Source organism: Physella acuta, unplaced genomic scaffold (genome assembly GCF_028476545.2).
Source record: "Physella acuta isolate Inbredline_101_S28 unplaced genomic scaffold, ASM2847654v3 ptg000247l, whole genome shotgun sequence".
NCBI classification, from domain to species: domain Eukaryota; kingdom Metazoa; phylum Mollusca; class Gastropoda; family Physidae; genus Physella; species Physella acuta.
Window position 1 is genome coordinate 398,550 of NW_026731766.1, and position 13,131 is coordinate 411,680.

At 33.7% G+C, this 13,131-nt stretch overlaps 1 protein-coding gene across 1 annotated transcript; it reads right to left on the minus strand.

Moving 5' to 3' along the window:
- Positions 1–119: 119 nt before the first annotated feature.
- LOC131938555 (rho-associated protein kinase 1) lies at positions 120–12,890 on the minus strand. Its single transcript, XM_059296631.1, has 13 exons — positions 12,824–12,890; positions 10,533–10,683; positions 9,870–10,007; positions 9,488–9,644; positions 9,274–9,350; positions 8,685–8,867; positions 8,080–8,182; positions 7,331–7,635; positions 6,803–7,014; positions 6,369–6,438; positions 3,635–3,829; positions 2,367–2,896; positions 120–403 (listed from the first exon to the last, which is right to left on the minus strand). The coding sequence occupies exons 2-13, from the start codon at positions 10,638–10,640 to the stop codon at positions 328–330; spliced, it is 2,154 nt and encodes a 717-aa protein (XP_059152614.1). The 5' UTR covers positions 10,641–10,683; positions 12,824–12,890; the 3' UTR covers positions 120–327.
- Between the last annotated feature and the right edge of the window lie 241 nt (positions 12,891–13,131).

Sequence of the window (13,131 nt, forward strand, 5' to 3'; positions counted from 1 at the left end):
CTCATGAGGGAGATAAGTGACTAATGTTTGCATGTCAGGTGAATTTTTTATCCTCCACATGCAACGTGAAAGAAGACCCAAATATGCTGTAAAAAAGAGAAACTTAAGTTGAAATATTGCACAGTGTTTTATTATAAGCAACAGCCAGTGACATGAAAAATGTGACGCTGTATCAGTGAAGATTCTGAATTGGTCCTGGAATAGTTGGTTTGGTGACTTGAATGTGGGTGACTGGTGTTTCATTTTTTTGCATTCTTGCTGGTTGAAAGATAGCATTGTTCACTGTCTTGTTTCTTGCAGTATGACAATAATCTCAGCGCCGTGCTTTCATTTCTTGCGCTCTTGCAGGATAACAAACAGCTCAGCGTGTTTCAACAAATTGTTTGACAACGACTGATCAGAGCTAGAAATTAAAACAAAATTGTTAGTGCCTGAATCAATACTATACGTATCTTGGTTCAAAAATATAATTGTTATACCCAGAGTTTCTACCAGGCATCTCTTCAGGGGTTGGGGGGGGGGGGGGCTGTGCCTCTCTAGAAGAAAGTCTAAAGCCCCCCCCCCCCCCCATAGAAATGGAATTTATATAGAAAATATATAAATATATACATTTAACAGTGTCGTCGTCATCATCCCCGAGAGAAACAAGTAATTAAAAAAAGTCTAGTGACAATTTTAGCGCAATTTCCTTGTGTTATCTAAAAATAGCTCTGTCGTAGCGTAAATCAAGAGCAGGGTTAGTAAAACCATTGGTTAGTTATTAAAACGTTTTTTATTTAAAAAAATGTCAGTATTTTACATGTTTTATTTACAATAGAGTAACATGACTAAAAACCATTGCGCGCCCAGCTACCGAACGTGACGTCGCAGCCATTGAACGTGATGGCGCAGCTATTGAACGTGATGACGCGTGTGGTGTAGTTGCATAAAATGCCTACTAATTCGGTCCAAATTTTAATTAATTCAAAAAAATGTTTGTGACCGAACGAAAGGATATTTTTGAAAACTTTCTTTGGCAATATTGTTCTAAATTATGGCAGGAATCGATTGGTACATGTTTCAAGTCGCTAAGTGGTCTGGTTGCCGAGATATGGGCCAAAAACTGCATTTTTTTGAGGTTTTTTGGCTTTTCCGGGAAATCCATGAAAGAAACCCGGAATTTTTATGGCCTATGTTCATCCTCGTAACTTGCTTAACATAATTGCTTTTGGAACTAGTCCTCGATATTGCTTCGTTGAGGAGGAGATACGACTTAAAGCTGCGGACACACATCCATCCATCCATTCCCAGAAAAGACGAGTTAATAAACGCAATTCTCCGGAATGGAAATTGCGCTAAAAAGTCTGGAAGATACTGGTAATACCTTTTTCAAATTCCTACAACAATATCTTATTTCTTTCAATATATAAATATCAATGAGATTCTTTAATTCCTAGAAAGTAAAAAGTGGAATGCTTTTAGCAGCATTAGAAGCTCTCTTCACTGTGGTCTAGCTTCTGCTGTCAGATGTTGTATCTGTACTCTACCAGGGTTACCAGATCTGTCTGGACTCACATGCCCAGGTATTCACCCATCTGACCATCACTTGGTCACTTGGCAACATGTTTGGTAAGCTGCACACAAACTACCATTGGACAGCTTTGTGTTTTGGTCTAAAGACGTAACGTCAGCAGTGTTTTTTAGCGCAATTTCCATTCTGGAGAATTGCGTTTATTAACTCGTCATTTCTGGGAATGGATGGATGAATGAATGAATGTATGGATGAATGTGTGTCCGGGCTTTAAGTCGTATCTCCTCCTCATCGAAGCAATATCGATGACTAGTTCCAAAAGCAATTATGTTAAGCAAGTTACGAGAATGAGCATAGGCCATAAAAATTCCGGGTTTCTTTCATGGATTTCCCGGAAAAGCCAAAAAACCTCGAAAAAATGCAGTTTTTTGCCCATATCTCGGCAACCAGACCACTTAGCGACTTGAAACATGTACCAATCGATTCCTGCCATAATTTAGAACAATATTGCCGAAGAAAGTTTTCAAAAATATCCTCTCGTTCGGTCACAAATTTTAAAATTACATAAACACCTACAAACCGATCGTTCTTCTAGCTTGAACGCACCCCAGCATTATACGTCAGAGCTATTTTTAGATAACATAAGGAAATTGCGCATAAATGTCACTAGACTTTTTTAATTAACTTGTTTTACCTGGATAGTTTATATTTTATTTTTAAATCAGTCATTGCAAACCATTTAATTTATTAAGTACTAGCTGAAGAAACCAGTATGTAATGTAGGAAAAAAAATTTCAACTGCTAGCATGGGATACTAAAACTAAATAAAAGATAATGCCAATGTTTTTTATATTACCTGACCACATGTCCAAGATGTGACTCAGCGCCAAATTTCTGCTGGACGTACCTCAGCACATCCTGCTTCAGCCCTCTCACCCTCATCCCTTGAGCCTGATCTGAGATCTTCTCCGATGAATTGTTTTCATACATGCATCCATTGTTACACATATGGGGACACTTGCAGCACCTCTTGGCAGCCTTTGGCGTGGGTCTCTCAACTGGAGCTTCACCTCGATCATGATGTTTTCCAGCGCCACAAAGTTCTGGATCCACGCTGATAAATTCTGGCTGTTTTTCTGAGACCGGCGTCTCTAGGTGGGGTGGCCTTCTCCTCCTCCTGGGGCGAGCAGGCCCTTCCTGTTTTTTATGGAGCTCCAAAGCTCTGGACAAGTCATCAGGATTGAGGTTTAAAGCCTGGCTGATTTCTTTCAGAGAAAAGTTCTCACGAGTCCGCTGTGGCCTCTCTTTACTAGGGTGATGTGGTGGCTTCTGGTCTCTTGTTTTAGTACACTGCTGCTTGTTCATGTTACTGTCTGCACTTCTAGCCTGGCGGAAAAATTTTGGGTATGCAATGAGGTGTGGGTATTTTAGGATATGCAATGAGGTGTGGGTATTTTAGGATATGCACTGAGGTGTGGATATTGTAGGATATGCACAGAGGTGTGTGATATATATCATTATATTTTATACAATTAAAATTTCTTAAAAATCTCAATAAAACATAACACGCTGTATTCTATGATGAATCCTACAAATTTGGTAAATAAATTAAAGTGTAATAAATTTTAAAAAAGCAAAAACACATTTGTTTATAAAATATGAGAAATATGTTAGACTCAGCTGATAGATGATGATGTTTATGGATGTGGGCCTTAGGTGACAGGAGATGTGTTAATTTGTAAATCTGAATCAGGGAGTGAGAATAAGAGATGGAAACAGACATAGTGCTGTTGTGAAGGAAAGCTTTGTTAGTGACAGTGTGTTAAACTATATCCTTCACTTAGAACCTATAGAGGAGCAATTGTGTTGTTTGAAACATGCAGTATATGTAATAAGCATTACTCCAACTGTTTTGGAAACTAGAAGTATTTACTCTAAATACCACTGCTAACATTCAGTCTCCATGGTTACAAGTAGATTTAACAATCCTCATTAATTAAATCTCAACCTCTATCAATTAATGAAAATTTAAAAATTTTTAAAAAGCTCAAATTTTCAAAAGAATAATTTGTAGAACAAAGATCTCATGTTGAGTCAATAGAGTTATTTTTAAACAGTCATCACCTGAACTTTCTGGGGGGCGTGTTCTTCCTTTGATGCAGGACAGGAGGTGCACTGGGCAGCCTGGACCAAAATATTCCTTAAAATAGCGCACTTCTGCTTCAGTAGTTTTTCAAAACGGGTCACCACCTCAGACTTGTCAATTAGTTTTTTTAACAAGTCCTGAATCCTCAGCACCAACTCATACTTTGAAACATGCTAAAAATGAAGACAACAACACTTTGTTTTAGAAATAGGTACTTTATGTATTTTTACAAAAGTTTTAGTACATTTTAGTAATAGCCCTAGACATATAGGTATAATATCATTAAAGGTAAACAGATAACTAAAAATGTCAAGCATTTTATTAAAGTAAATAAATGCTTAGTTATGTAAGAAAAAAAGGTTGCTTTATTATCTACTAGAATACCCGTCATCCGTTGGATAACTGTGGGTTTCGGGGGTCATCCATAAAAAAACATCACGTCTGTCACTCAGAGGCATAGCGAGCCTTCCCGGCGCCCGGGGACAAACATTTCGATTTTAACCCCCCCCCCCCCCCAAGATTTCGATTTTCAACCCCCCCCCCCCTCAAACTTTTGATGTGCACCCCCCCCCCCACTCAAACTTTCGATTTGAACCCCCCTCAACCTTTCAATTTATTTTTCGAAACCATTTTGGCGCCCCAACATATGTCCCCCCGCCCCCCCTTCCCCCCTCCACCTCCCCCGCCTCCCCTCCCCCCCCCGCCCCCCCCCCCCCCCCCTTCTCGCTACGCTACTGCAGTGTCACTTATCGTCACAAAAAACAGACCCCACATTCAAAAATATGTTTCTTATCTTTTAAAAACACCGAAAACACCGATTTCGGACTATCCCTTCATATACTGACGTCACATGTGACCTACTCAACTCTACTTCACCTGCCCAGTGTCCCGCCAAGTCTCAGACAACATGTTTTTATCGTTTAAAAACGATTCCAGCCGATCATGTCTCTGACCACACTATCCTTTTATATGCTTAGGACAAAGAAACAGATGAACTCTACTTCACCTGCCCTGTATCCTGGCAAGTTCAGATAGGCAACTTTATCATTCACATCTAAAAAAAAAAAAAATTGAAAAAAAAATATCATTGACATATTGGTCTAGAACCTGTGCCACCCACATGAGAGCGGGCTACGCTACCAACTTAGCTATTTACTCGTGACGTCACAAATGAATTTTTATACTATACTTTTGAGTCTCCGCGCATAGATCTTGATATTAGGCTAGTAGTAGTAACTTTCAAATTAAATTTAATCTTAAATTAGCCAAACAAAGATTTATATAAAATAAAGAAGTTCTGAAATTAGCTAGATCTAGATAATTCTATCTAGATCTATATTCTACGACTCGCTTGCTTAGGTCTTATTAAGTTTAGTTTTTCTTGCTAGATCTAGATCTAGATCTAGATCTAGATCTAATCATTAGCTACGCTGATAGGCCCGGAGCGAGCATTTCAAAATTACCATATTCCAAACAAAGATTTATATAAAATAATAAAGGTCTAAGATAGTTTAGTATATAGAAAATCATTATTATCTAAATCTAGATAGAATTATCTATATTTTAGATCTACGACTGAGCTATATTTAGAATTTACGTTTATAATTTAGCAAAATTCCGGTATAGAAGCAGCGTATGAATCTTAAGCTGCGCAAATACGCCCTGGAGCCTGCACTTCAAAATTTGCATAGTCGAAACAAAGGTTTATACAAAATAATAAAGGTCTAAAATATTTTAGTATATAGAAACTCATTATTATCTAAATCTAGATAGAATTATCTATATTCTAGATCTACGACTGGTTTGCTTAAGTCTCGTTTCTTTTTTGGTTTGTATTAAGATCTATAACTAATAAATTTTTGATTTGACCTAGATTTAGATTCTAGATCTAGATCTATAAATAAATAACTTTCTTGGACAGATTGTAGATCTAGAGAAATTTATTGTAAAACTAAATGAAAAAAGACAGTTGAAAATTGATATAAGTGTTGGAACGTAATAAATACAGCAAACGGACGTATTGTTAAAGTTATGACCGACAGAAAATTAGATTTGATTTGACCTAGATTCTAGATCTAGATCTAGATGATAGATCTATAAATAACTTTCCTTCGACAGCTGATCTTTAGATCTAGAGAAATTTATTGTAAAACTAAATGAAAAAAGACAATTTAAAATTGATATAAGTGTTGGAACGTAATAAATACAGCAAACGGACGTATTGTTTAAGTTATAGCCGGCAGAAAATTAGCTTTGTAACGCGTTAAACTTTTGAATGGGCCACAAAGTCTATGATGGAGTCCGCCATTTTTATTGAACCAAAAAGTAAACACATCAAGGGACGTCACTATCCCCACAAAGTTTATTCAAAGTATTAACATTTAAAAAAAAATACGGTTAATTTAACTATGAATAAATCAATAAATTAATTATAGTCTTTAAATAAATTTGTGATTAACAGTCTGTCTGCATTAAAAAATTATTCTCTACCTACATACTATTTTACAGCTCTACAGATAGAGTCGAACATATCGCAATAGTCGATCAGGCAAACAAACAAACAAACAAAAAAACAAAAAAATAAATATTCAAACATGTAAACAAACTTGACTTTTAGTAGTATATAGATTAGCATGAACAAATTTGAAAATAGTTTAAATGTATTCCACAGTAGAAGTTATTTTGGATGAACTTTTAGGAAATGTAAAATACCTGAAGAGACTGGAAATAGGAGGAGAAGTTGTCTTTCTTGGGTTGTGACTTAGTACTGTTTCTATGATGACTGCAATATCACCAAAATAGTTACACAAACTGTTGAAATCAGATCTACAGTATTGTATCATTGAAATTAGATTTTTAGAATTATTTTAAACATAGATGCTCATTTACTTAACAGTAGTTTTTTTTTTAAAAACACATAAATATATTCTGCATAAATTGTAATTCTGTACAAAAATCTAAGGATATTTTGGTGTTGGGTATGGAAAAAGCTATAGCTTCAAAAAGGATTATAACTGACAAAAATCTGAGATTACAAGAGTCTTGGGAAATAATTTTCAAATCTTTTGTTTCACATAACTGTAGCAAGATATGGAAACAAATCAATGGTACTAGAGACCAGAGAAAAATACAAGACCTAAACCTACTTCAATCTATTATTGAGTTCAGCAGTCTGAATAGCTCTTGAGACCAAGCTCTTTTTAGTTTTGGACTGCTCCAACTGCTTTATTTTATCCTCATACAGCAAGCTGCGTATCTGCATCATGTCCTCCAGGACTCTGTTCTTCTCCTTCAGAAGTTTGATCTGACTTTTACTGTTCTGACTTTGGGAGACAACCTCATTATTTTGAGATAAGAGCTGTAAATAAATATATATGAGTTAACTCCCCTGGTAATATGGCAGGAAAGATAATCTTTTCATTAAAAAAAAACAGTTTACATTAGGTTTCAGTATTTACCAGCATTTTACAGAACAACACACATAATAACATAGTTTTGTAACTTATTTAAACACAGTACAACCAGAAATAAGAACCAAACCCACCTTATCACTAAACATATCCTTTCCCTCCTTAAATAGAGTCCTTTTAAATTATCAAAAACAAATTAAATAAAATAAAAAAGGACGGAGGATCAACTTGAACTTGAGTAAAAATCAACTAAGTAAAAGTTGCCTTTTGGATGGCTTCATTCTGAGACTCCAGCATGGAGACTGTTGAATGTAACTCCCTCTGAAGATTCTCCTTCTCTTTCTCCAGCTGCTCAGCTTGTGCTTTGATGCCCGTCTCCTCCGACTTGACTTTCTCCAGGTTGACTTGGGATGACTTGACGTCTGCTTGCAGTTTCTCCACCAGTTTGGTCATCTTGTTCTTGTAGACCATGTTGATTTCTTTTTCCTTTTTCAGGTACGTCTCGCAGAGCTGGAGCTTCTTTTTCAGCTGCTCTGACATACTGTTGCTGTCAACTCCAGGGGCAGGACCTGGAAAATGTACATAATCAGGAAAATATGGAATAGTCGATGAAAACTATATGAAGATAAAAAATACATTCTAAGGAAAATACAGAAAAGTTAATGATAAAGATTTCAGGATTAAATACAATATATATATATATATATATATATATATATATATATATATATATATATATATATATATAATGTGTTTTGTTATTGGTAAAGTATTGTTATTGTTCATTATTTCATATGATTTGAAATTAAAAAAGACTATCTAAGGAATAGAAATACCCAAATACCTCTGAAGCTTACCATTAAAGAACATTTTTCTACCTCTCAGACTTACCTTTAAAGAACACCTTTCTAATCCACCTCACAAACTTTCATTATGACATTATAAACTTATCTTTAACATAATCTTTATACCTCGCAAACATTTAGACCAATATTTTAACACCACAAACTCACCATCTGAGCTTGCACTGTCTGATTTCTCACTAGTATCTGATTCGCTTGACTGTGTAGTCAAATTATTATTATCTGTGTTGATCATCTGTTGAGCATATCCAACCTACCAAACATAAATAGACACAGAACCCCTTTACTCTTTTTAAAAAGAGGATCTTTTTTTTTTTTTAAGATTTCAAAGGGGCAAAACGTGTATAACATGTAGATGTTTAGACCTAACACCTCAGATCAACAAGTTGGGTTGAAACTGTCATTTGAAAAGGTTATCATTTGCTATCACAAAGGTGATTAGCCAGCGGCTTACAAACATGGTAGTTCTTAGAGGTGACATCAATAAAAAAAATTAGCCAACTGGGGTTGAGTAAACAAATGTGATAGAGTATATAATTTTTGCTTTAAAAATTTTAAATATATTAGTATTATTTTAGAATGAGTTATAAGAATCTGACATTATTGGAGAGAGGGTCTGGCTATTTTAAGGAAATACAACTAGAAGGGTGGAAGATTAAAAACAAATTCCCAAATATGTTGTGTTGTCATTTAGGGATGAACCCCATCAAGTATGGCCATTACATGTCTATAACATGCCATAAGAGATTACTCACCTGTAACTTGGGGTTATTAAGCAGTCTAGAAAGTCTGTCTTTCTCTGTTTGTAAGGAAGAATTCAGTGTGCCTGTATCCTGTATTTTGTCCCTACTGGCCAGCATTTTCTCTGCTGTGGTGAAGACATTGTCCATTGATGGGAACTCATTTAGTGCATTTCTAAGTTCTGGTTTACAATTATTCTGTGGGAACAGTTATATCAATTTTTAAATTCTCTTTTGTGGTGATTCTGTGTTAATCAGTTAATGGTTATTTATTCTGGTTTGTAGTTATTCTGAGTATGTTTTTGTAATCTGTCTACGTCTTTTAAATTAACTTAAAGAGAAGTATGGAGCTTTTATTGCAATAAATGTAAACAACAGAGTGTTAGTGTACAAGATTATAAAATACCAGATCGTTTTCAAAAACGGAAATGAAAAAAAAACATACTCATCAAAACGTTACAAAAATCTCTGAGAGAATGCATGATTAGACATACAAAAAACACATTTTTCTTTATATATATTAATTCTGTTTGAATTGATGTATCATTTATGTATAGTTTATATAAGCCTAGAAACTGCCAAAAGCTTTCAACTATTTACTTACTGTGTTAAGAAAATCATTTTTGCCAAGTATTTCACTAATCTTTTTAAAATAGTAGTTTGGTGGATTCTCAACTGATCCTTGAAACAAATAAAATTGTATACAGTAAATACAAAAAAATTCTTTTCTTTTTAATATTTTAATACTAATTTGTCAACAAGCTTTTAAATATAGTAAAGCAGTTTCCTATTTTATGTCAATTTTTGATACCTAATACCTTCTGGAGAATCAGCGTTGCCTGACACTCCATTTTGCCCTTTCTGCAGGAACTGGACATGCCTATCCAATTGCTGCATAGCTTGAGACAATTCTTGATAGTTCTTCACCAGAGCATCCAGTTCAAAACTTTTCTTCATGTTTTCTTTTTCTTTTAACTGTACAAGTCGTAACAATGGTCTTATTCATATTTGTAATACAAGCTTGATGTAGTCTAATTTTTCTGAATCATAATTATAATCTTTGATCAAATTTAAGAAAATTATTTATGGACAAACTAAAAAAATCACTTTTATATACATAATAAAATATTTCTTAAAATATTATTTGTGTTTATATAAGCACAATGATCTGTCAAAAAAACCAATTGTTAAAAATATCACCTGTATGGACATTAAAAGCTTATCTTTTTCAGTACGTAAAACATCAACTTCCTTCTCTTGAACATTGAATCTTTCCTCTAGATTTCTGTACTGAATAGATAGTTCACACAGCTTTTCAATCTTATCTTCATAATACTCCTGTTAAAAATATAGAAACTTTACAAAGCAAGAAAAGCAAGAAACAAATCTATATTTACTAAATCAAATCAAAACACATTTTGAACATTTTGTTTTAAGTAGATAAAATGTGTATGGACAACTTTAAATTAGAATACTATAAATCACATAATATAATTTTATATGGGAGAATGCAAAATTATAAAAGTATCGTCAACATATTTTTAAAAACTAGCTTCCTCATCCTAGTGAAAAAATACATAAAATAAGCTTTTAAATATGGGAGATAACTTACCTAATTATATTTTAAATATCAAGAAACTTACAACAAACTCTTTTAACTTAACCAAAAAAAAGTTAACCACTTTCACACTTAAATTTTTAAAAAGTATTAGCTAAAAATTTAAACTCAATTTTAAAAATTAACATTATTTTTTTCTAGGTTGATCAAAAATATTCAGTATTTTTTAAAACCTAAATGAACATATTCCTTGAAACAAAAATTAAAAACAGAAACATTCTATTTCTTTGAATATAAATATTCACCTTCTGTTTTTCATAAAGTGTGTGATATTTATGAACGTCTCTTCTCAATGAAATTACTTCTAATGGGGTTTTTTTTGTTTTCGTCCTAGATGTTGCCACATGATCCATTTGATACTACATTTACATCCAACTTTTCTTACTACTTTGTCATCTGGAAAAAAAAATAGGCTCTTCATATTTTAAATGATTATTCTGTATTTTTATACAATTATTACACACAGCTCTTAATATGCATTACATCAATAATTTTTTTTAAACTTATTTATACAAATATTAGGGTCTTTCCCAAGGAACCAGATAGTCATTTAACATTTTCATAAAGGGATAGTGAGGTCATTCCACCAACTATACTTATCTGAACTTAAGTCAGAAACCCATCAGAGTTGGGTGCATTTCGTGACATCCAACTGACTTAAGTCTGGAAATTGAACATATGCTTGAAGGTTTGACCTTGCTGTCCTATAATTAATTTATAACAAACTGGAATACATCATGTACAGATCAATCTCAACTACTCAAATTACTAATAAATGAAAAAAGGAAAAATAGCCAAATACACCCTATCCATTTCATTCAAACAATGTGCTGGTCACCACTTTGTAAACCAGCAATGTAAAGTTTTTAATTTGATGTTATACCCCACTTCCACTGGTGTTCATCTGTGACTTCTTGATAGTAGACTACATTCATTTTTATTTAATATTAAATATTCTTATTTATACCTATATATCTAATCAAGTAATGTCATTCTATATAGACAATTAGTACCTCCCCCTACTCTTGTCGTCATATATCATCACAAAAAATTAAACCCCATCCTCCCTAAATTGAGGCCACATCTTCCCACATTGCAATTTTTTTCTTGTTGAAACGGATTTTTTTTCTAAAATATTAACTGACCTGACGTCATTAGGTATATTGATCAATTTTAAGTATAATTCATCACACAAAAGCCTTTCCAAACAGCAAAAATAACTTTAACAACTCTTCCTAACCCTATTCTCCCTTGCTTCCACCCACTTTTTAGGACTTTGAAGTAATAGAAGTGTTTAGAAGTGTTGTGTCATGTAATACTTAATTAATAGAAAACTGCTAAAAGACTGGACATCTAGTCTAGCTAGCAGCTAGACTTTAGATAGATATTGATCTAATTTGAATTTTGATCTACTAGTGATTCTAGTAATCAAGTAGATTTCTAGTAACATTTAGATCTAGTTGTAACAGGGGATGGCGTGGTTTTACGGTAGACTGTTTGCCAAGCTTAAAAAGTTTGAATCCCCTAACCAAACTGCCCCTCATGTCCAGAAGGTGTGATGCACTGGGGAGGAAGCAAAAGCCTGTCAGAACCCTCTAGTGACCTAGTCTTATCTAAATCTAGCAGCTGGAAACAATTGGTAACATGGGTGATAGAAGAAATACTTGAGATTCTTAAATTCTAAATCTTAACCATATTCCCGCCTACATGGAATTGATCTAGTAGTTAGGCTAAGCCGCTAATAAAATAATATATTAAATATATTAGTAGTATTAGTATTTAATTTGATTGAACAAAATGATTAAAATGAATTTTAATTTTTTATAGACTATTTATTTTTAAAACAAAAATTTTAATAACAATATCAATAATCTATATATATAATTCTCTTCTGGGAGACGTTAGAAAACAAGCTGCAAGAGCGTCTTGCCATCCCCTTTCTTCCTCTCTATCGCTACCACCCCCTCACCCACCCCCCCCCCCCCCCCTCACATGGTCTGGTGAGCTGTGTTCACGCTAAATGTTTACAAATCGTAGAGCCGGGTTTGGTGACGGCTATTAGGGGCAGATAATTTAGTTTGAAACGATTTTAAACTTAGAGGAGGTAACTAAGAGGAGGCTGCCTTCAAGGAGGGGGGGGGGGGTTAATGTTTTAAAGCAAATATTTTCAGTGGCAGCATTGGTACTGTCGAATTCACAAATTATGAATTACTGAAAAGTAGAAAAAAACAACTAAATAGCGGCGTATGATACACCGCGGGTAGGCTCGTTAATAATTAATTGAGTAGGGATGCTTTTTTTTTTAAATAAAAATTTTTTTAAAAAGGCTTGGTTTATCATTGCATTGGCCATTGGCCAAAGGCCTAGATTTCTATAATCTAGAAAATGCAAACACCCTACTGCTACTGATAATGGAATGATTGACAAATAAACATATTATAACATATGATAATAGATCTAGAAATCTAGATCTATATATAGAGAGAGAGTCTATAATAAAATATCCTTAAACTTAAATTATAAATAATTTTTTTACTCAGCTTCCATTTTTATTTTTTTATTCATGTTTCCATGGCGCTAAAAAGCTAAGACTCAGTTCGGACAAATATAATTTCTTCTCAAAGAAGACGGTAATTGTTGGCTATGCCTAGTCTACAAAATTATCATTGACAGACCTAGATTCTAGATCAAGATCTATGTTATGTAGACTTCGTGTATTATTCTATATATATAATGTTTCAAATATATTAAATATATTAGTATTTAATTTGTTTGAACAAAATGATTAAAATGAATTTTAATTTTTATAGACTATTGATTTTTAAAACAAAAATTTTAATAACA